We start from the raw sequence: 25,199 nt of genomic DNA, 5'->3' as shown, positions 1-25,199 counted from the left end.
AATATGTCACGCTAAAAAGTGTTTAATGGACCTTTGTACCCATCTAAGCAGGTGATTAGGGTTTCTATCAATATCTTATTTGAAAGAATGCTTCTCTGGAAAAATGTTGTATTTCCTTAGTACTGAATTCACCTAGATTATTTGCTCAAGTCCTGAGTATTACCAAAAAAGTCAAGTTAATACTTGGAAAAGGTAAAAGTAAAACAATGCATGGGTTATTAAAGAAAATGAGAAATGAGAATGTCCAAGTATCACAAATGAGCACTTTATTAATTGTACTTGTATCTCTTCACAATTATTGATGAGCCACGTTGTATGCAAACTTATGGATTTTTTAAAATTCAGTGTTAGCATCTAAAACTGCATTGCTTAGAACAATAATTAAATATTGAACCTCAAAAGCTTTAAACACATCACTTCTATATCTGTGTGAAAATGTGCATTCTAGATATAAATGACTACTATGCATTTATGTAGCGTGGTGGTTGCATCCCTAGAAAGTAGTCTGTATTGTGATTTTCCATGTTATCCGTACATGTCAAGAAATGAGAGTTGAAAAAATAAATTGTGTTGAATTATTTACTTATTTATCCTCAAATTTCACAAGAGCAAATTTTATGCCATATCTCAAATTTTTGGGTAGTGATTTGTGAACTCTATAAGGGTGTATTTCCATAAAACGAATGGCTGTAATGCGTAGGTCATCTGTACAGCTTTGTTGGAGAGGTGCAGAGTCTGGGGATGATTAATGTTTTCAAAAGAATAGGTGATTAAAATAAAATAGGAAAGTGAATCTTTAATATGTTCATTAGGCCAATTGAACATATTTGAAATCTGCTAAGAGAATGTGGGATTAATGCTGAAAGGCCAGAATTAATCTTCCACTCCATTTTAGTTTTCAAGTGGGTTGATCAAAGAGATGTAAACAATAAGTGTAAAGCATCATTTTGAAGGTACTGGTAATGAAATCGGAAACAGTAATAACAAACAGCAAGTGAACCAGTTACTTATGGAGAGAACAGATGTCATTACTTTAGGGTAACTTCTTTGAACTATAGGTACGTTAATAAAGCTTGGCAATGAGACAGTGGGAGAAAATATATAAACATAAATATGATGCAACCAATTTTGATATTTTTCTAATCATACATTGTACACACAGACAAAAAGGAAATCAGACATTATGTATTTTCACATATATTTAAATAACTAATATTAATACCCCCTTCCCTTTGACTTTCCCTTTTTTTTAAAAAAACCTAACCTGCTGAGTGTTTCCAAGCTTTTTTTAAATTCTAAGCAAAGATTGTCACACTGACAGTGCATATCTGGTTAAGAGTGGTATTTCTGCTCCTTCAGGCTTCTGCAGTTGTAACATGCTGATCTATCTTTAGTGACTGGAGGGTACCATTTCCAGGGTGCATTAGTGATTATGGTTAAAATGAAGCGTTCAGTAGAAGATGAGCAAATTTTTGAGAAACTGTGCAACTCTCAAAAAAAAAGCAACTAGGGTCATCATGACAACACCAGAACCCAAGTCGTATTTGGGGCTGCACATAACTTACTATATTTAATATTCTCTGAAATGGTTCTGCTCAAGTAATCTACTTGCTTAAACTATTGGATCCGCTTACACTTTCTAAAGTGGCACTGCATGATTTGAAACTTACCGTCTGTGCTTAATTTAGCCAGCAGCTGTTGTGAAAATGCACATTTATAAGCAAACTTACTCCTGAGTTAAGGCAACATCTAAAAGCATTTTAAAATAAGCAAGTCTACAAATACTCAAGTCCTAAATAATATTTAGGGAACTCTTGCAAATTAAACTATTGTTGATATATCATTATGTTCAATAACAAATAATTCATTTTTGAGATCAGTTGGTCTGGGATATAATTTAGTTAGTGTACTTTTAATAACTCTATTTATGCCAGCCTCCCACCCACGCACAGGTTTTGCAGAGCATTTTTAGAATGTTTTTCTTCTTCATAGACATTCCCCTGGGGTTGACTTACTTCCACTCCAGCTTTCTGGGTTTTGAGGTGGTTGATGAAGTCAATGTGGGAATCACAATCGTGCCATGGATGGGGCTGGGGCTGGCAGGTGGTTAGTTTGTGAGGTGGTGGCATCTTTACAGTGCCTGCTGTAGATAGCCCAGGTCTTAGAAACACATAGGAGGGCAGGGATCACTGCTGTCTGAGAGACCATGGTCATTGTGCTAAATCAGAGGTCTTGATCTTCAATTACCCTTTTCTTTAACTGATCAAAGGTTGTGCTGTTGCATTGAAAGTGATTATGAAATTTTTTGATGAGTGATGGTTTCTTATATATGGGAAGTAGTCCATGTTTTCCCAGGATCTAGCTCTGAACCATTATTGATGGAAGGCAGTGTGAGACAGCAGAAGCATGTTAGTTGAGGACAAACCTGCAGATGTTAAATGCAAAGCCTCAACTCTTGTATGCTTCAATGAATGAATCAACAACTGTTTGGAGCTTGGCCTCCAAGCTCAGCCTCCAAGCTTGTATAAACAAATTTATGCATCTGTCAGTCATTCTTCTAAACTCCTAAAATGCTACAGATCTAAATTATTTAACCATTTGTGATTAGATAACCCTCTCATCCTAGAAATTAGCCTCATTAACCTCTTCTGCACTGCCTCCAATGCTAACAAGCCTTTCTTAACCAAGGGGATCAGAACCTGATTTTCTGAAGGTGTTTGATAAGATCCTGCACAGGAGGTTGGTCAACAAGATTAGAGTGCACGGATTTGGGGTTACTTTACTGACATGGACTGGGAATTGGTTATCAGACTTAAAGCAGATAGTGACAATGAACAGATTACTATCAGGTTGGCAAGCTATGAGTTGTTGGGTACCACAGGAATTGGTGCTTGGGCCCCAGCTATTCACATATTACATCAATGATTTGGTTGACATACTAAATAAGGCACGATTGTGAATACAGAGGAGGATTTAAAAGAGGACATGCAGGACTGGTTAAAGGGACAGGATCACTAAATACAGAATATTCAGTCCCTGCTCTATGTTTTTGCAGCCATAGTATTTACTTGGCTGGTCCAGTTACATTTCTGGTGAATAGCCATCCCTTGGATTTCTGAAGGTGACAAATTCAGCAATAGTAACATCGTTAAATGTAATGATCTTCATTTGTTGGAGATATTCATTGCCTATCCGTTGAGTGGTGCAAATATTACTTGCCATTTAATCAGCCAAGCCTAATCTTACCATATGTAGGTTTATTACCTACATACTTTGCTTTATTACCTGATGAGTTGCCAGTGGAACAGAACATTGCATAATCAGCAACAACCTAGAGTTGAGGTGATTGTCTTCTAGCTGTAACCGTTTTCCCCTGTGCTAGGTGACTCCAGCCAGTGAAAACTTTTTCACCCAATTCCCATTGACTTCAATATTATTAGTCTCTTTGATGTCATACTTGGTCCAAACATAGACAAGTGAAGTGAGTGTGACTGCCTTTGATGTCAAGCTAGCATTTGACCAAGTGTAAAATGAGATCAGGAGCTGAGAGATCCTGGCAACCCATAAACTGAGAAAATTGATATTAGTCTTGTATCCAGCACTGGCATTAGTGCCAAAGAATGTCTTAGCCCTTACTCAAGTCTTGGCAGAAGAACTGCAGAAGATTATTTTTGGTGGGGTTGTATGGATATTCAGCCATTCTTTATCAAAACTGAAGGTAGACAATTTTTTTTAGGCAACAGATGCTACTTCAACCTTTGGAAAAAGTGTATATATATCCTTTAATAAGAGTTGCTAGTTGAAGTTTGTACCATGTAGGGATATTCACAGAAGTTGATGGATCCACAGACTTGGATGGTAATTTATATATACATTCTTTTAAAAAGTACACCAACAGTTTGAAATACATACAAGAGAGGGAAACAAAACTCCAGATTTAGACAGAAAAACATATCTATCATATGACTGGGATTTAAGCACAAAAAATGATTGGATAGACTCAGGTTACACAGGATATTTGAGATGGATAGGGATTCCAGGACTATTCACATTCATATAGACACTCAGGCAATAGTTACATTTGCACAATGTCATGATCGTCCACAAAAAAAAGTACCAAAATATTCAGAGGATTTGGATTGGTTTCTGCTCTGTTAAAGGGCAATTAAAGAGAATTTTTCCACATACAGAAGGTAAATTTTTGTTATAAAAACAAACTGCTGGAGGAACTCAGCAGGTCAAGCAGCATCTATGGAGGTAGAGGGATGGTGGACATTTTGCATTGGGACTCTGCATCAGGACATTCTGTTGGTTGGAATTGCTTTTGGCATCTTTTTAATGCATTCACCAACTTACTTCAATCAAAAAGAAAATCTGTCATCGGTGGCTGATCCAAAACCACCAGCTTTCCCCCTTCGCCCTAGGATTAAAATCACTTAATTTTTGTGGTCCAAGCCTAAAATGTAACTTTCTTGTGGTTATGCAAAACTAGAAATATCAGCAGAACAAAATAAAATCAGCTAGAAATTCATTTGCACCAAGAAAGGTGTTTCAAAGAAGCAATGTCCATGGCATTTTTAGTTGCATTAACATGCTGCTACAAAGTCCAATTTAAAATGGTGGGCAGGACAGCAGGCCTTGCACATTTAACTTGCTGAAAGGCCCATCCTCAAAATGTTCTGCCATTGCAGAGCAAGAAGAGAAAAACTGTTAGGTCACAGTTTAGGGTTGTGAGGAATGTTGGAGAGGGATTGGAGGAAGGCAAAAGTGCAAACAAAGATGGGAGGGTGGAAAAATAGGGATCTCAAGGGCATTGTGGTGTCTTTGGCTGTTAGGCATTGGGTATTGCAATTGGGTTGGGGAGTTAAACTTAAGGTGAGATGATGTTCAAGATTGCATGAGGGAGACCAGCTATGAGAGAGGTTTCTTCTAAAAACTTAAAGGGGATCTATTTGTAGCTGATTTCATGCACCAGACTCCACAGGCTGCTCTCTTTTAAGTTAATTTTCATTGTAACGGGCCTCAAGGTTGTTGTGAAGTCCTGCTTTTGCATGAGTTGCTTGTCTCTCTCTCTGTAGATCTCTCACATGCAAGTGAATATTGCAGGAATACCATTCATGTGTGCATTGTACATCATCGCACATCCATGGATGTCTCCTGCTTCAGTATGCCATACACACATCACAACATTGGGATATACTAAGCAAACATAATGTGACTATTTTTCTGATTAAATCCTGTTTTGCAGCTCATAAATGTTGTCTTATGCAACAGAATTCCTGAGCCAATTTATATATGATTTTTTTCTTCTTTGTGATAATGAAATTAATGCAATTTATGCAATTAAGACTACAATTAATAATGTTGCATTTTGATAAGTTTATCAATATTGGCAATAAGAGACACAACAATCATTTCCTTCCTGATGTTTGAAGACAGCCAAGGAGCATGAGGAGCACCACTAGGAGAAGGAGTGGATCATACAGCCTTAAGCCTACATGCCACTCAGTAAGGTTATTGTTGATATGATCTTAGACAAAGCCCCACTTTCTTGCTCAACCCTCATAACCCTTGATTCCTCTGCAGACCAAAAATATATCTACCTCAGCTTTAAGTACATTCAATGATTCAGCCACCGCAGCACTCTGTGGATTGCAAATATTCACAAACCTCAAAAGAAGAATTTTCTCCATCTCAGTTGTAAATTGGGAACCTCTTATTCCAAAATATTGCTTAATTCTAGATTGCATTATGAGAGGAAATATCTAATCAGTAAAACCACCTCATTGTTCTAAACTCCAATGAGGCTAAGATGCTCAATTGTTTCTCATGAGATAAAACAAGTGAACATTTTCTGAACTACATCCAAAGTAAATCCCTTCTTCCTTAAAAGCGTCCAAACACATATACAGTCCTTAGGTGTTGTCTCACCAACTCCCTGTATCAAGGCGTCCCTATTCTATCTCCCTTGTCAAAATTCCAATTGCCTCCTTAACTACTTGATACAAGTAGTGTTTATTTGCATGGGGTTATTGGGTAGGTTTCTGAAAAAAGGAAATGCAGATTTTACTGTTTGAAATATTTCACTTAAATTACTGTTTTTGTAGTAATTTTTAACTTTTTTCTTGAATTTTTGTAAAAAAAAACCCAAATCCATACAAATAGATTTTAACTGTCCCTGACAATTCTTGGGTGCACAGTGTCAGCTCATTTGTCCTCTACATCCAGAAAAGGAAAGTGCAGGCAACAGGAACAGATTCTGGGCAGTAGGCTGGAGTTAGGACAACCCAGATCTCTACAGCCAATAGCTGCAACATTTATATCTCACTCAGCTGAATGCTGTTAAAAACTAGAAACATTAAAAATCAAAACAGCTAACAAACAACCATTAAAATTCCATTAAAAAGATCTCAATCTGAATAAAATGATACTCCTACACTGGAAAAATTGTCTTGACTTTCTACCCTATCTCAAAATCTTGTGTACTTCTATCAGGTCACCCCTCAGCTTTCTTTTCTCCAGAAAAAACAAGCCAAACCTATCAGATCTTTCTGAGGAAATGTGGGAACGATAAACAGTTAAAAAGCTCATTTAATATTTCCCATCTTTAGTCATTTGTAAATTACAATGTGCTTTTCAAGAGACGAATTTGTAGGGATGCAAGTAAATGGAATGAACTCTTCCTACTGCTCAGGATGGAGGCTTGCCCATCAGTTTAGTTAGGATTTTAAGTGGAACAGCAGTATTACCTTGAACCACTTTTCCCAATTCAGTATTTGAACCTGGATTCAAAGCCCAATGAAGTTGTCGTCGAAATTCAGCTCTATCTTCAGTATGGATCAATTCAAATACACTCTGATGGATGATATCAGACTGAGGACAGAAAACAAATACAACATTTAAATTCAGCTTTATGACGCCTGCTAAACACTTCTCCGTCTTGACCAAATAATTTTAATGGAGCTAACTTTAATGTGAAAGAAAGTTAATAGAACCATTCATCTACATAAAACTGGCACAAATATAATGCTTACAAATAAAGAAATAAATATATAATGTCACCATAGTTTTAAAAATTAAAACAGAAAATATTTTTAATAGACACATCTCAAATGAAGATCCCATGTCTGTTCCTTTTGCAAGCCAGTATTACCCATGGATGAAATATCAATTTTACACCAGGTGAATAATTTCAGAAAACTTTTGCTTGACTCCAATCTTATTGGAACACAATTCACACACAATCAAGTCAGAAGTATTTTAAAAAGTTATTTACCATCAACTTCAGTTATATAGTGATTGAACATTTCATCATTTTATTGATCATTAGCAAAATATTGTTAAATCGTATTTCTCTCCAAAGAATAAAATCACCACATTGATTCAACTTTAAAAGAAGTGGATTACAGCTCATAACTGGAAATTCTGAGAAAAATAAACAGTTACGTGGCTGTGTTCAGTGGTTTACTTTTGGTAAACCACTAAGTCTCTTGAGCATCCGGATACCAACCTATTCAATGAAAGCTGGTTATAAACTATAAACCATTGAACAATTTTAACATACTGTATACATGGATCAATGCTGTTCATGCACATCAGCAGCCTGCAAGCATAAACCATGTTTAAGTTACAGTAAAAGCTAGATTACACTTAACATTGTTCTTTATTGATTCAAAGAAAATAATATTTTACAACAACAATCTTAGTCAACGCAAAGATAGTTCACTTAAGTTAACGATTCATGGGCATTATGAAGCGGTGCCTGGATTAGTATACTCAAAGGCCTGGAATTTGGAAATTATCCATCTCTAGTGTGCTAAGTAGATGCTGTACGTAGCACTAAATGAAATCTGAAGTCATAAAAAGAGCAAAATTGGAATATTCTTGCACTGAGAAATTGTTATCAATTTAAGGCCATTAAACCTGACCTGAGGGAACTAGCAGGGGATTATGGTGGAAAATAGTAGATTGGAAGGGAAAATAAAAAGAGGTTGGAGACTGATAACAACATATGGGTCACCAGGGGAAGAATCACCACTGTCCACCCAGACTAAGGCCCAATGGTATCCTTTGATCACAGGTACCCCCAGGCCCCCATGATCAGTGGCAGCTATTAGTCTACTCATAGGCCTGGAATTTGGAATTTAGCCATCTCTAGTGTGCTAAGTAATGCTGTACATAGCACTAAACCAAATCTGATGTCTTAAAAAGAGCAAAATTGGAATATATTGGAAAATTGGAGCTACAGCAAGGCATCAGGAAAGTTGATGAACAGAGAAACCTGAGGATCCAAGTCCATAGTTACCAGAAAGTGCTGAAAAATGCATGTGGTATGTTTGCCTTCATAGGTCAAGGCATAGAAAATAAGAATTGGGACATTATGTGGGAACTTTACAAAACATTGGTTAAGCTGCACTTGGAATATTGTACGCAGTTCTGATCAACACACTATAGAGGAATGGTGTGAGAGTGCTGGAGAGAATGCAGAGGAGATTCACCAGATGGCACCTGGATTGGAGTACTTTAATTGTGCGGAGAGCTTGAATAGGTTTGGCTTGTTTTTCTTGGAGCAAAGAAAGCTAAGGGATGACCTGATAGAAGTACACAAGATTATGAGATAGGGGGGATAGTCAAGATAATTTTTCCAGAGTAGGAGTATCAAACAAAAAGAGCCCATAGGTTTGAGGTCAGAAGGAGTTTTAAAGGAGATCGGAGGGGATTTTTTTTTCTTTACACAGAGAGTGGTTGATATCTGGAATGCACTGCCAGAGGAGGTGATAGAATCTAATGCAAATACTATGTTTAAGAGGCATTTATACAGACACTTAAAAAGGCAAAGCATAGAAAATTATGGGCCTAGTGAGGGAAAATGGGAACATTGTAAATGGGCAAAAAGGTCAGCATATATGTGGTGGGCTGAAGGGCCCATTTCTGTGGTTTATAATTCTATAACTCTAAGTAGAAGACTGTGAATATAATTGCAATTGTGATAATATCTAATATCGTAATAATATTTCTGGGGTGCACATTATATCATGCACAGTTCATTACTTTGAGATTGGTGCATTTCTTATTTTATTGCCAGTTAATTGCAAAGGTCCGATTTCTATAGTTAAATAATTATACCAGCTATACACACAAATGACATCATCACATGCGGGAAGCACGACTGGCAAATGGTTGAACGTAATTGTGTAAATCGGGGCAGTAAGTGGCTGCTCCAATTTTCTGATGATGGAACTTCTGCCAGAAATTATCACAAATAGTTCAAAACAGCTTTTTAAGCATGATTTATGCAGAAAACAGGACAGGTGGGTCCAATTTCTAAGGAACTAATTCCTTAGTCTGATGTTCATTTGACTGTGAATTCAATCAAATGGACATCACACTAAGGAATTAGTTCCTACATAATTCTAGAATTCCAACACAACTCTAGAATTAGAACAAGGGAATATTAAAAACTCCAAGAACTGTTGCTAAAAAAAGGCTGAATTGCTGAAAAATATTCATGCACTACAGCTCCAGTTCCGTAAAATTCTTCGTCTTAACCTCAATAACGATCACACAAGACAAAGGAGCAGAAGTAGACCATTCGGCCCATCGAGTCTGCTCCATGAGCTAAACTAATACTATTCCTATCTAGCCCCAATTTCCGGCCTTATCCCCATATCCCTCAATACCTTGACTAATTAGATACTTATCAACCTCCTCCTTAAAAGCCCCCAATGATTGGGCCTCCACAGCTGTACGTGGCAAAGATTCCATAATTTCACTACCCTCTGGCTAAAGAAATTTCTCCTCATTCCTGTCTTAAACCGGTACCCTCTAATTCTAAGATTGTGCCCTCTAGTCCCGGACTTACCCACCAGGGGAAACAGCTTAACCACATCTACTCTGTCCAGTCCTTTCAACATTCTAAATGTTTCTATGAGGTCCCCTCTCATTCTTCTGTACTCCAATGAATACAGTCCAAGAGCTGAAAAATGCTCATCATAAGTAAGCCCTTTCATTCTGTTAGACAAGAGAGCAAGTTAAAGGGGGAAAAAAGTGAAAGAACAAGACTAAAATGGGGAGGATAACAACTAGAAATCCTCCATTTGAGGACGATGGAAAATTGCTTTGGAAGGTTAACAAAATGAAGGAAAGTCATTTACTGTTCTGATGAAAGATCATCAAACTAAAACATTAACTGCTTTTCCATCCACAGACGCTGCCTGAGCTGCTGAGTCAGCATTCACTTTTGTTTAAAATTCTGATAAAGGAGTGGGTTCAAAGAGAGGAGCAGGAAAAGAATGCTCATTATTGCATTGACAAGATAGGCTTAAACTCTGCTAATTATGTGAAGAACGCCTACTTCATACAACTAAAATTATCTTCACTGTTTGAAACTAATTATTGAGAAAGCAAAAGCAGGAAACAACAGAGTCACAGAGTCAAAGAGTAATACAGCATGGAAACAGGCCCTTCGGCCGAAATGGTTCATGCCAATCAAGATTCCCATCTAAGCTCATCCCATATCCCTTTAAACCTTTCTTGTTTCTTTTACAGTGTTGATTTTAAGTGCTTCAATATAAACAACATAGGTATTGTCAGTCACTCATACAATTAGAGATGCTTACAAAAATACTTACTAGATTATACCCCATAAGGATAGTGCACAGTACAATATAGTAAATATACCTAATAAATTAGACTCCTCTACATCCAAAACCACAATACACAGAAATCAAAAGTACACACAACAATATAGAAAACAAACATTGGTGAATTAACTTTGCTAAGAGTAATCAAACATTTTAAACAACAGTAGAGCAGATACCATTCTCAAGTCCAGGAAATCTGCACTAGACTAGGGGGAAATTCTTACAGCATCACAGAAGAGTAGCACACAGAAATAGGCCCTTTTGGCCCACCTCATCCATGTGGACCATGATGCCTATCTATTCATTTGCCTGCATTATGTCCATATCCCGTATGCCTGTCCTATCCAACTATCTGCCCAAACATCTTTTAAATATTGTTATTGTACCTGCCCCAACTACTTCCAATGGCAACTCATTCCATATACGTACCACCACCATCATTAAGAAGTTGCCCCTTGGGTCCATTTTAATTCTTTTTCCTCTCACTTTAAACATATGCCCTCATTTTTGATAGTCTTTCACTGGGAGAAAGACTGTGTGTTCACTCTATCTATGCTCCTCATGAGTAAATATCTTAGTAAGGTGACCCCTCAGTCTCCTGTATTCCAAGGAATAAAGTGCTAGCCTCCCCAACCTCTCCCTATAATTCAGGCCCTCGAGTGCTGGCAACATTCTTGTAAATCTTCTTTGCTTCTTGTAAATCTTCTTTGCTGATTACAGCTTTACACAAGTGCTAAATCAAATCAATGTTCAACACGGATTATACAAACAGAAGCCATTGGCAATTTAAACAATGTTCTTCTCTAAGCTTCCACCTTTCCAGTGTAATTCTCTGATGTTGAGTTAACCTTATTTCGATGCCAAACTCTGGCATTAGAATGTTAATGTACATTACATCCCTTTGATTGCACAGAACAAGTTACAAGAATCAGCTGATGATTTATTATATTTAGGCAAGCCACTCATTCTTCATCAGTTACAGTATATGTTAACATATGAGGCTGAAATAACTTGCCATCTCCTTTATTTATTGGGAGCTGGACCTTCATGGTTAATAGATCTGTATTGTGCAAACATATTTCATTATGAACTTGGTTCTATTTCAGCAATTTTATAATTTCCAATGCTCTCTAGTTTTTAAAATGAGAACATGTTTTTCCCCTTATCTTGTGATATGCAAGTATTGTTTGGAGCTGAAATACTGGAATTATTGAAATCTAATGTCCTTGATCTAAGGTCCAGTTTATTCAACCTCCTTATAGATTAAGTAACAAAAACTGTCTCATTATTTCTATTCTTAAGTAAACTTCAAGGCACTTCACAAAACAGCAATCAGCCAAAAATCTACACAAGTATTTGATAACATTTTAGACTCTGTCTCAATGCCAGCATGTAATAAGGAATACCTCATATTGATAGTCATATTCAAAACTATATACCTGACCTCATTGCTACTGGTTCACCACACATGGAAATACTTTTTCATAAACTTGTAAATCTCTTTTAGGGCCCCTTTAACCATTCCAGGTGCAATGAAAGTGGTATTTACTTTAATGCTATTTTAATTATCTCAGTATCATTCTAGTGAATTCTTGCTATGTTTACTTTCATGAAAGCAATATTTCCTCATTAGAGTTTTCCAAAATTGTAAATGGCATCCCATATACAGTAAAATTGATATTTTACATCAAATGTTCCAATGTATAAAACCTAGAATTCCATTTTCTTTTAAAACTGTTTTACTCTACCTGAATGCAGATCTTTAATGATCTAAACCTCGCAACCTTTCACTCTTAAGAACCTGACCACTGAGTTACTTTTAGTACTATTCCCATTTTGTAAGATGCAAAAGATGGTATCAAGTTAAAAACAAAGAATTGCAAAATACAAAATAAAACAGAAATCTAACAGACTACAAAGTGCAGTAAAAAAAAGTAATCAGTTGTAAAAAGGGAATTTTTTTAAAAAAAGCAATGATAGTCCATACATTAAGATTAACAAAAAATAGTAAAGAGGAAAACAAACCAATTAAATACTGATGCCAGCTAAATTATGATGTATAGTAAGGAAGTGGCAAACATATTTATTCTTAAAATGGAGAGGACAAAATTGAGTGGTACAAGAAAACAAAAATATATCAAATGGCATTTTTAATTTAAGAAAAAATGGCACTGGAAGAATACTAGGATTGAAGGTAGTCAAGTCTCCAAGGTCAGATGGCCTAAACCCCAGGGATTTAGGCAGTATAGCATCTATGGATGCTATAAGAAATACCAGAAGGTTTTTGAAAACTAGGAGGAATGTTGGAGACACAGACCAGAAAAAGAGGGTTCATTCTTTGTTTGGTGGGGCCTGATCTTTAGGCATAGTTTAATGGCCCCTGCAGAAACTGCCAGTGTTGAAAGCACTGCAAGTTGTGTTACTCACAGCAACAAAAAACTTTAAAGGCCAAGTGAGTTCACAAAACTATGGCCAAAAGGGCCCAAAATGGGGAACTGGTTCTGAGAAAGAAATTCAAAATTTCTTTCAAGGTGGAAGTCACAGAATTGTAGAATAGTAAATGTAGGTTGATGTCAACTAACACAAACTATTTAAGTAACTATCAATCAAAAAGGTTAATGGAGTGATAGCCTTTATTTCAAGAGGATTGGAACTCAAAATTGAAACAAAATGATGCTTCAGTACCCAAAACCCCTTGGTTTTGGGTGCTGAAGTTTAATTCAGATAAGATAGGAGTACCGAGTCGATTCACCAGAATGTTACAAATTCAGACTTAAAGAATAAATTATGAGGATCTAGTACTTCTTTGATTTTAGAAGATGGAGTGTGATTTAACAGGTTTAAAATCATTATGGGATAGATGCAGAAAGAGTACTTCAACTGGTGATAAAAATGGAATGAAGTAGCCAAATTCAAAATTAGAGCTAGCATTTCCGGTAGTATATAATGAATCAGGAAACTCCTTCAGAAAAATGCTGAAAATTGTAACTCACTCCGTAAAAGTTTATTGTGTCAAAAATTTTTCAAGACTGACATTGAAAGAAACCTGTTAGAAAATGTTATCAAAGTTATCAAAAAAACAAGCAAATGGAGTTGAAGCCTCCTGCAGTGCAGGGAACACAAGTCCAGCCAATCCAGTCCCTCCTTCTAACTGAAATGCTCCATTCAAGGCAGCATCTCCAGTGCAATCACATCCTTCCTACAGTGTGGCAACCAGAACTGTACACAGTATTCCAGGTGTGGCCTAACCCAATTTTTTATCAAGCTGTAAGATGATGTTCCAGCTCTTATATTCCATGCCCATGACCAATGAAGGCTAGCATCCCATATGCCTTCTTCACCAGTTTATCCACCTGTGCTACCACTTTCATGGATCGATGGATTTGTACTTTGAGGTCCCTCTTTTCATCAATGCTCCATAGGACACTACCAATTACTGTGTATACCCTACCCTTATTTTTCCCAAAATTCATCATCTCACATTTGTCAGGATTAAATTCTATTTGTTGTTGTTCTCGCTAACTTTTCGGCTGATCCATATTGTGACTTCACTATCTACAACACCATAAATTTTCAGAACATCAGCAAACCTACTTTTCATACCTGTGCATTGAAATCCAACTTATTAATGTACATCACAAACATCAAAGGTCCCAGTCCCGGTCACAGACTTCCAATCAGAAAAGCAACCCTCCACCACTATTCTGCCTCCTATTACCAAGCCAATTTTGGATCCAATTTGCCAGCCTTCCCTGGATCCCAAGTGCTGTAACCTCCTGGACCAATGTATCATTCAGGACCGCGATAAATACCTTGAAGTCCACGTAGACAACATCTGCCACATTCCCTTCATTAATATGCTTAGTTATCTAATCAAAACATTCTATCAAACTCATGAGACAGGAATTCCCACAAAATGCATGGTGACTATTCCTAATCAATCCCTGCCTTTTCCAGGTGAATATAAATCCTGTCCCTTAGAATTTTTTCCAATAGTTTCCCCGTAAGAGGCTTACTACCAAATGTGTTCAGGGCATGAGAACCCTCCCATCAAGAACCCACCCTTAGGCCTGGAGAAGAAATGATGATACTGACCGCACAAGAAGCAAAAAAGTGACCAAAGGAATTTCACTGAAACTCAGCTGCTAAGTTGGGGATGCCAACGACATATCACAGAGAACATTTAAAGATTAATGTACAAATGAACCTTGGATCTGGAGTCAGGTTCCACGTAGAAGGTGAGCTCCTGGTTGCAGTGAACTGAAACCAAAAGAAGCTGAGCTAATGGAAGGGGCATATACCAGGTCAACATACTTGAATCATTCAAAAGCTTGACTTCTGAAGCTTAATATATAACTTAAAAAAATCACAATTGAAAAGTTATGGTGAAATGTCAGAGGAACCAAAAAACATTGCTCAGAAATTTTAACTGGTTTTAAAAGTGTGAGAGCAACATTCCTTGGGAGATTTTGCTGCATCCAAGGCACTATGTAAACACAAGCTGGTATTGTTGTTGATCAAGCACACAAGTTGGGAAAGATAAATTACATCATTAAAACCCAGTGCTGCAAAAAATGCCTATTTGGGAGAGAAATGTTGATACCTACTAAAATTAGCAATCTTCAAATTACAGTACCTGGCAAATGTGGCTTTTTATCAAGGCTATTTATTTTAAATTTAACTTAAGTGCACAGTTGATTTTTTTTAAACATAATCCAGCAGATTTTAGATACAAAGTTATTTTTTGCCTGAAATAGCGAAATAAGTGGATCGTTATTTTAATTATAGTATACCATTAACTATATTTTTTAAAACTTAAGTGGCAGTTAATCAATGCTAAGGTTCAATGTTTTGCAATTATACTTGGAAGCAATTTAGCAATACATTCAATTAGATAACCTGATAGCTGTGAAAGACCTTACACCAATCATATTCAAACCTGCAAGAACTTTACTGTAAGCATATTGTTTTAAATGGCTAAAGCATCAAAACACTGCACCATTTTATGCAGCCTATTTTAATAACCAAATTAATTCAAGATAAAATTGCAGGCAAACTATTGTGTCTTCATTCAGCTCACAATTTGGGAAGCATGCACATTTTGTCCACAGTAATCAAATACTGGATTATGAAAAACTGCACGTGCAATTGATTGAAATATAAAATAATCTCAAGAAGTTCTTGATTCAAAAAAGCAAGTGACAGATGAGATTGCTGATGGCTTGCACTTTGGGAATGCAAATTTAGTTTTCTGCCAAATTTTCTCTAAATAATTAGGTTGAATACAGAAAAATATTCCTTTCTGGGTGCTCAAAGATAAAAGGTAGCTACTCAGCTACGAGACCAGAGGCATCAGCAAATGAAATAGTGGCTGCACAGACCTATTATGCCTGAAATGGTTGACAAGTAGAAGGAAGAAGATAAACCATATTTTGGATTTTTCATCACTGTGTTGTAATTCATTCAATTTCAGGATTTAATATCATGGCATACAAAGTAAACTGCAAAGATAAGCATAACTGACCAGTTGTCAGTTTTATTTATGTATCACTTACTCCTGCATATCCAAAGGACAGATGGCAAATCACCCACAGAGTATGCCAGTCCCACATTGGCAGCATCACCCATCTCAGGACCCACAGAACTGGAGTGTAAGTATATTATCCTCTACCCCCAGGGACTGTCATAGAAAATATTGCAATGATGGGATTCAAACTTCTGAAATTTGGACCGATTTCTCTGCAGAGCAGGTACAGAGCCCTCTCAGCTTGCAGGATCTTCGTGCAGAAGAGTGTATGCTGGTTAACATTATACTAAAACTTCAGTCCCTGTGGGAATGGTCAAATAATTGGAAAGGGAACGTGATGCCTTCCTTTAATATGCAATTCCAATTCTGTTTGTTGTTGACATTTGTGGCAGTAGTATTCACAAAATATGTAGCACTGGTAATGATTAATGTTTGAGAGATAGCCGAAAAGGGCTATTCAAGGTAACTAATTTATTGAAAACGAGGTGTGTAATTTAAATTTAAAACATCCATTTTTGTAGTTGCTATGTTCAGGAAAGAAATAAATATCATTAAGACATTCCAAAAATGTAATAACTTTAGACTACAAATTAATAAAATATTAGAAACCTTGGTCAAAATTACTGAGATTACAGACATTGCTAATACCTGGCTATCTTTTCAAAATAGCATTCAAGATTGTCTTTAGAAAGCAATGGGGCAAATAGAATCACTGTGCCTGCATCTAATTCATGAATTCCATTGATGGCACTGGTCTTGTGATCAGTCTAACTGGCAACCTTATGTGAAGAGCATATAGTCATCAATGGACAATTTTAGAGATGAGTGTGGTCCCACATTACTTGTTACACAACTGCCACACTTAATCCAGTTTAACTTATAATAATATAAAAAGGACTTGAACACATAGCTCAAAAATGGGGGTTGAACTACATCTTCTGTTTCCTGCTCCAAACATTCCCCAAATCGATTCACTTTAATAACTGTACTTTGTATTGAACAGCGAGTGTTTAGACAGTCAGAGATTCACAAGTGTAACTAAAGACAGATCAAGAAAACAAGAGAACTAAAATTCAAAGAAAATTTCTAGTTCTGTGAACTACTAAAGTGCAACTCTGAATACATCATAAAGTGAGCCAGTTTACACTGGTTCTCCAGACAACAGCAATAACATTTAGCTTAGTAACAATAGAGCCTACCATGTACGGTTCTTTTATAGATTTTGAGTGAAATAATAAATAAATAGTAATTTTGAACCTTTGCCGAGCATAAATGCTGAAAAATAAACAATTATATTGACTGGCGACAAATTATATCTCAGCAACAGTTAATAGTAAAGGAAATACCAAAGCAATTACATTCCTGGTATCCAAATTGAATTTCACACGCAAAGGGTAACATGCAAACTTGGAATATTAACACAAAAGTCCAAAACTGTGATAATTGAGCTGGTTATTTTTGAGATCCATATACATTATTGAAAAAGAAAAACCTACCTGGTGAAATCCTAGATAGTCCTGAATGGTGGAAGATGTGTAAAAAACTAAACCTTCAGCTGTAATCACCAGCACAAATCCACTGAGAGCCTGCAAAGTAAAAGAATAAGGTCAATCAATAGATCAATGAAATAAAAACATTTTCTACAGTATGATAAACAATACCTACTTACAAGATGGAAGTGCAACTTGCAAACCAGTAGGTATTTCAAGATTCATAAGAGTCTATGTACAAAAACAGTCCCTACTGACTCATCTCCTGACCCCTCAACACCTTTCCACCATTTGCAAGGCACAAGTCAGGAGTGATGGAATATGTTCCACTTGCCTGGATGGGTGTAGCTGCAGGCAGCCCTTCCATCCTAAGCATTCATTCTCTCTACCACAAGCACACAATGGCTGCAGTGGCTAACATCCACAAAATGCACTACAATTATTTGCCCAGTCTACTGCAAAAGCACTTCTCAAATTGATAACCACCAAAGAGAACCAGGATAAGGTACAACGGAACACCACCACCTACTGATTCTCTTCCCTCCCCCCAGTTTGGAGGCAGACCCAATAACAATGAAGGAATGACAATATAAATCTTGGAAGTCCCTTCAAAACGGCACCATTAGACTACCTTCACCAGGATAACTGCAATGGTTCAAGGAGGCAACTCACCACCACCTTCTCAAGGACAATTAGTGAGAGATAATAAATGCTGACTCTGTAGGCAACGTCCAGATCCCAAGAAAAAGAATGAAAAAAGCTTTGTGTGCCATATAGATTGGAAAATTTCAGTTTGGTTCTGCTATATCATATTAGTAGATTACAATGAGGCAACAGCTGCCTGCAATGACTAAAGAAAAGAAAATCAACTAAGGCAAATGCTTTCTAATCCAATCCATTCATTTATATGGGAAGTGAAAATCGTTTTGGGTCTGGCTATAATCTAACTAGGATCAAAGTATCAGACAAGACCATCATCTACGCGCAACATAAAAAAGTCATCTGAAAAATGCAAATTTATCTGCAAACAACACCAAACCTTCAGCATTCCACAAGTCATAGTGAGGAAACTGGAAAATATAAATCGGGAACAATGAGTATCAAGTCACTATGCCTCAATTTAATAAAAAGATCTACAATTACATATAATCAAAATAATACAGCAAAATACCAATTTTATGCCAATTCAATTTAAATGGATATTGCAACTGGCAAGTTTATTCAAAAACAAACCTGGATGAAGAAAACCACTGAAGTAACATAAAAATATTACGAGAAATCTACTTTAACCCTGGAGCAATTTTACAAAACAATTTTAAAGCACAGGCTCAAAAAGGAAATCTAATTCTTTGATACATAATTAATAGGTAATGATTAAAATGTCCTTAAAATAACATCACCACCTCTAGCTTTTCCTCCAAGTCACACACACCATTCGACTTGGAAATAATATTCTTACACTGTCACTTGGTCTGAATCCTGCATCACCCTACCCATCACCATCACCAAAAGGACTTTGCCACCATCCTCTGAATGACAATTGGGAATGTACATTAAAGTTTGAGCAATAGATGTCACAATACTATTTAAATCCCAAAAGATGAATACAGTAAATAAAATGCAAATTATTGTTTTGTCAATTTGCAATATTGAGTTTTTTTTATTGTAGTCTCAATGCCAAACACAGCTACACATTACAATGACAATGCATTAATAAAATAATTTTAGACCAATAGTATCGTGCTAGACTGTAAAATAATGCACTGAATATCAAACAATGACTAGAGATAAAAATTGCAAACAATGCAAGTTACACTTTTCTATCTTAACTGAATAAAACTGATGAGAGCAGAAAGAGCAAAGCAGTTTTACAATAGGAAGCTATCCAAAATTAGTTAAGAAATACTGTAAATGCAAAGAAAATATCAAAAGTGCACAAAAAATTCTCAAAGGAGAGATTACACTGAATGCTAAAAAAATACATAGCTACTAAAAACAGAAAATGTTGGAAACATTCAGCAGAGCAGGGCAGTACTTAAGGAGAGAGAGTTAATATTTCAGGTCACCAGAAAGATCTTCGATCTGAAATGGTAACTCTCTCTCTCTTTCCTTGGTGGAGTGTTTCTAGCATTTTCTATATTTATTTCAGCTTTCCAGGATCAGTGACAAATATTTCATCTAGGTAATGAGCACAACCCATTCCAAATGAAGAGTTTTAAAATATCTGGCTGTCAGAAATATTTTAAAACAGTTCAAAATCTTTTGACAGCAGGGACCTTAAATGAACTTAGCAAAACAGCAGGGTTAAAGAGGGTAGCAATAGCAATATTGTAGAACAAAAGGATGGGCTGGAATGGTGTAAATAGGAGATGAATGTTATCTAAAATTAGCAGAATGAGGACAAACTTGAGTAGTTGGTTATCTGTTATCAGGGCTGAATCATTGATAATTACATCAGTTTTTTTGTATTAAACCATGTAAGTATGAATACCCTATAGTTGCTGGTCTTTTCATGTGCAAATATGGTGAACACTCTTTGTTACCCCATCATTGCAAATAACTATCTGGACTGAAACTTGTACAAGCACGTGGTCATCCAATAGAGTGTGCTTCTTTAGGAGATGACAGAAACATCTCAGAAGCATTGATTCACTGAACGTAAATAAAACCATTTTGTCTCAGAAAATAATGGCCTGGATTTTAGGAGAAAATATCTCCAGATCTCTGTGTAACAGCCAATGCTTCCCTGCATAAACTTCTGCAACATCACGATTTCTACACAAATTCTGAAATTTCAACATTGCTTCAGATGTTGGTGATGGTTTTGCCAGATCTGCTTCAAATGTTTAATGCATGGAAGCCTGTGAAGGAGTACAACGTTACAGTAGTTCCCCACAGGTTACAGTGAGAACTCCGCTCAAACAAAGTTAGACTCAACACAGCAACAGATCCCACATAGCACCAAAGAAATCTGGTATGCATCAATTTATATTTATTCAAATATTTGTCTTTGTGCATTTTATATGCTTTTTAAATGTACTTTAGTAGTTTTTGAATATTTCTGAGTACCAGGAGGTAAAAAAGAAATCAATGCTTGTGATAGTTTTGATATCCAGCTAAACTAGGAGATTTGGCTTAGCTGACAGTCATTCCCATGCAGTCCAATTACATTATGGAAGATCAGTCAATGTGCAGGACCTTGCCATGACAGATCTCCAAACAAGCTCGAACTTTATTGCAGGTCAGCAGGAAACAGTTGACAATTTCTCAAGCAATATATTTGGGAAACAACATGTGAGTAATTTAAGACACGGCATATGGCAAATGTGTCACACTTGAGAGGAACTTTATTGCTTCCAAAGCTCAACAGCACTTGGGTCTTCTTTACCTAGAGCTCTAGGTCTATGGTAAAGCAATGTGTGTGGCATGATGACGACAACAGAAGATAAGGACGTAATGACATTTTGGAGCAGACCAGTCGGAGTCAGTCAGAGGGGAGAGGGGGAGAGAAGCCTGCTAATCTCTATCGATGGATGAAAAAAATAACTGTGCATGTCACTACAATCTACAATTGTGGAATAATCCGGTGGAGTCCACTTTGTCATTAACTTGCAGTGGGAAACAGGTATTTGTGTGGACGGCCACGATTCGGATGCCTTTCGGGGTGGCAGATGCTTCGGAACAAAGCGGTGGAGTGGTCACTGCTGAGCAGACACTGAGGTGTCATATAGGTTCCATCATGGAACATTTGGATTTCGTAATTACTCTCTATTTTCTCTCTACGTTTTGTCTTCAGTCAACGGTGGTTGTTGAAGAAGCCTTTGCTCACGTTTCACCTTACAGCTTGCTGAACTGAACTTTGAGAACTATTCCTGGACTTGGAGTTTGGGAATTTGCCACACACACACTTCAAGTTTCGTTTTGGGGTTAATGTTTAAGATCTAACATTTTTACTTCTAACATTCTAACGTTTTTACTTTTATTTTTTCTTATTATCATAAGTAGTTATTAATAAAATAGTTTTTAAACACTTATACATGACTCAGTGTGTTTCTTTTGTTGCTGGTTTGTAATGCATTGCAGAAAACCAAATAAATTCATGGCACAGTTAATTATTCCCAGCACATAGCATGAAACCATATTTTTATCAGGTCACTTATTACAATGGAATACAGCTCAATTACACAGGGTAATAAAAGGCTAGACATTAAGATATTTCTTTTATGAGTTGCTTAGGCCTGATATAAACATATTTAAAAAAATATAAACTAGAAGTGAAAAAAGGGATATAATTAGGTTGCTGTTTGCTGAGTGATAACTGTCAATTGGTAAAATATTGAAGATTATTTGTAATGAGCTGCAATTTATTCCTGCCATTTCGATGCCATTGTAAACCATAAAATCAAAGGTTAAAATTTCTTATCAATATTAACAATAGCAGATTTTGAAATTGTGACATGCATTTAATTGCCAGCAATCTGGCAATGTTACATAGTTCAATTGTGTAACTAGGTACTTTTATTTGGTTCACCACTGAGCAGATGTGCCAAACACAGTAATACTGCAGCTCTATGATAACATTAATTAGGATATTCAATCTGAATATCATTGCAATACATAAAACTCTGAGGCATTCCTCATAGTTCAGTGAGCACGTCAGCAGTTAATAAAGGTTTTAATAGACCTTTTATTAAAAAAGTGAGGAAGGAAATGAGAAAAGTTTTGGTGGAAGCGAAGAAAAGAGAGAAAGGAAAGGAAAGCTACGAGAGGAGGATATACTGAAGGGCTTGAGTAGCTAATCACTCTATAATTAAGAGCTAGTAGTCTTTAGGAGAGAAGACAAAACATTATTTGGAAAAGAGTGCTGGAAATATGGATCAGTGGAGAGAGAAATAAAGTCAACCTTTCGGACCAATAACCTTTTACCTTTATTTAAGGTGAATTCCGATGAAAGGTCATTGGTCTGATATTTTTTTCTCTCCCCAGGGAAGGTCTCTGAATTGCTGAGTATTTCGAACCATTTCTATTTTTATTTCCCAGATTTCCAACATCAGCAGCTTTTTTTTTCTTTTGTGTAAAATAGGGAACTTGCACAGCAAAGCAATAACGTTAGATAGGTATTAGAGCTTGGACCAGCCACACAACATTAACCAGGAAACAAAGCAGCACCCACACATGCAGATACTGAGAGTGGTTGTTGCCACGTTCCTACTTAGCTGCTTCTGACATGGATACCTTGGTGATCCCAGGAGCGGCAGGGCTTCCAAATAAGGACCGAGGAAGCTCTGCCCTGAAACATGCCTGAAAGCTCTGCCTGCAGCTTCATCAGCTTTAAGCACTGCAAGGGACTTTAAGTAATTTTTAAATGTCTGTGACATTCAAAGACATTAGAAAATGAAAATAATTGAAGTAACTAAAATACAAATTATTTGAAATATTGTAGTGAAATATTGAAGTATACCTAAAACACATACAAATAATCAGTATTATAATAAAAGCAAAATGAATAATAAAGGAACTTCCCTTCCCCTTTGCTTGACATCCACTGCCCAAAAAATCCTGTAGAATAGACCTTGAACCTTGTTCCGAGTCTACCTTGACATCAGATCTTACAGACAATTATCTTGCATACAGTAACTGCTGGGAATCCTAGCAAAATGGAGCTATCCTGCTGGTTCAATAATGGTGCATTTTAACAGATGCAGAACCACCTGCACTTCAATAAACTCAGCACTTCTGCATTTGGCAACACCTGTAAGGAACATGTGAAAACTTAGATGCTGGTGGTTCCATTTAGAACTGATAGCATCAGTGAAGAAAGCTGAAACATTGTTAAGGCACACAGAGTTGCTGTTATTCACATAATATCAACCAAATCTGTTGAAAAACAAACAATTTTCAGTGATAAACAGTATTCATAGCACAAATAGTATACCTTAGATGCCTGAAAAATTGAATCTTTTGAGTGCCACATGCTATTTTTATCCTTCCACCTGAGGTGATGCTAAATGGAGTTCATTATCAATTGGCCAAAGGTTTCAAACCTCAGTTTTCAGGAGTCATACACCATGGAAACAGGCCCCTTGTCCCATTCGATCCATGCCAACCAAATGCCCACCCAAATTAGTCTCACTTGTCCATGTTTGGACAATATCCTTTTGAACCTTTCCTATCCTTATACCTATCCAAGATATCTACTATGACATTGCGCCTTTACAAGAGCTTAATAAAGAACACATCCAGTTAATGCCACTCCAATATCTTCATGACATCAAGATACAGAAGATGGACACCAGCTCTTACAACCAAAGTGCCAATTTGTAATGTTCCTTTCAATAATTATTTTAATGAGCTGGCTCTGAAAATTATTCTTAATAACAATTAAAGATAACATTTCTTTTTAAAATCAAAAGGCAGTTATTTTAACAGTTTAGCAAGAATATTCACATGAAATAATAGTTTCCCATATTATTTATATTTCAGAATTAATACTCAAAACTCCTTCCTTAGTTATTCCATATAAATAAAACAAATGCAGAATTAGCAAGGCCTGTGGACTTTAGCAAGGCTGACAAAGTCCTGCATGGGAGGCTGCTCCGGAAGGTTAAGTCGCTTAGCGTTCAGGAGTCAGTAGCCAATTGGATTCAACATTGGCTTAGTGGGAGAAGCCAGAGAGCGGTAGTAGATGGTTGTCTCTCTGACTCGAAGCTAGTGACTAGTCGTGTGCCACAGGGATCGGTGCTGGGTCCGTTGTTTATCATCCATATTAATCAGGGCATTGAGTACAGGAGTTGGGATGTTATGTTGAAGTTGTACAAGACGTTAGTGAGGGTGAATTTGGAGTATTGTGTGCAGTTCCTGTCACCTACCTACAGGAAAGATATCAATAAGCTTGAAAGAGTGCAGAGAAAATTTACAAGGATGTTGCCGGCACTTAAGGACTTGAGTTATTGGGAAAGGTTGAATAGGTTAGGACTTTATTCCCTGGAGCACAGATCTTATAGAGGTATACAAAATTATGAAAGGTACAAATTGGGTGAATGCATACAGGCTTTTTCTCCCAAGGCTGGGTGAGACTAGAACTAGAGGACATAGGGTTAGGGTGAAAGGTGTATACATATATTGTATTGCTTTTCAAAACAGTTGTTGAACGAGAGACTACTTTTTAAAGAGGAAAAACTGATAAGGAAGGAGCTCAAAGTTTCAAACAGATGATTGTGAAAGTACTCCACTGAATAAACACAATATTCCATATTGCAAATGACTACGTTATTTTCCAAAAGTAGTTTCTTTGCAATTTAATTGTTTTTATCCATATTTAGTGTTTTAGATAACTAATAACCACTGAATGTACCCAGGAATTCCTAGAAGGAGTGTTGTTGAAATTTTCAAGAGGGTTACTTTTCTTATCAGATTTATTTTACTCCTTTTGGCATCCTCCATGATGCATAATAACAGAAGTTAAACCTAGTTATATTAATTGGCATCAAATTTAATATCCTTTTGGAATTGTGGTACAAGCTGCCCTTGGGTAGAAAG

The 25,199-nt window shown here is 36.6% G+C and overlaps 1 protein-coding gene across 2 annotated transcripts in view; it reads right to left on the bottom strand.

Annotated features, from left to right (window-relative positions):
- LOC127570232 (aryl hydrocarbon receptor-like) overlaps window positions 1-25,199 on the bottom strand; it is a 170,014-nt gene that overhangs the window by 36,917 nt on the left and 107,898 nt on the right. For both annotated transcript variants that reach the window (XM_052015543.1, XM_052015542.1), the window contains 2 exons: window positions 17,667-17,756; window positions 6,750-6,873 (listed from right to left, as the gene is read on the bottom strand). In XM_052015543.1, coding sequence (XP_051871503.1) covers window positions 6,750-6,873; window positions 17,667-17,756 — 214 coding nt within the window. The remainder of the gene's footprint in view (window positions 1-6,749; window positions 6,874-17,666; window positions 17,757-25,199) is intronic.

Source organism: Pristis pectinata, chromosome 5, assembly GCF_009764475.1.
Source record: "Pristis pectinata isolate sPriPec2 chromosome 5, sPriPec2.1.pri, whole genome shotgun sequence".
In the NCBI taxonomy this organism is placed as follows: domain Eukaryota; kingdom Metazoa; phylum Chordata; class Chondrichthyes; order Rhinopristiformes; family Pristidae; genus Pristis; species Pristis pectinata.
This window is presented reverse-complemented; position numbering and strand designations above follow the sequence as displayed.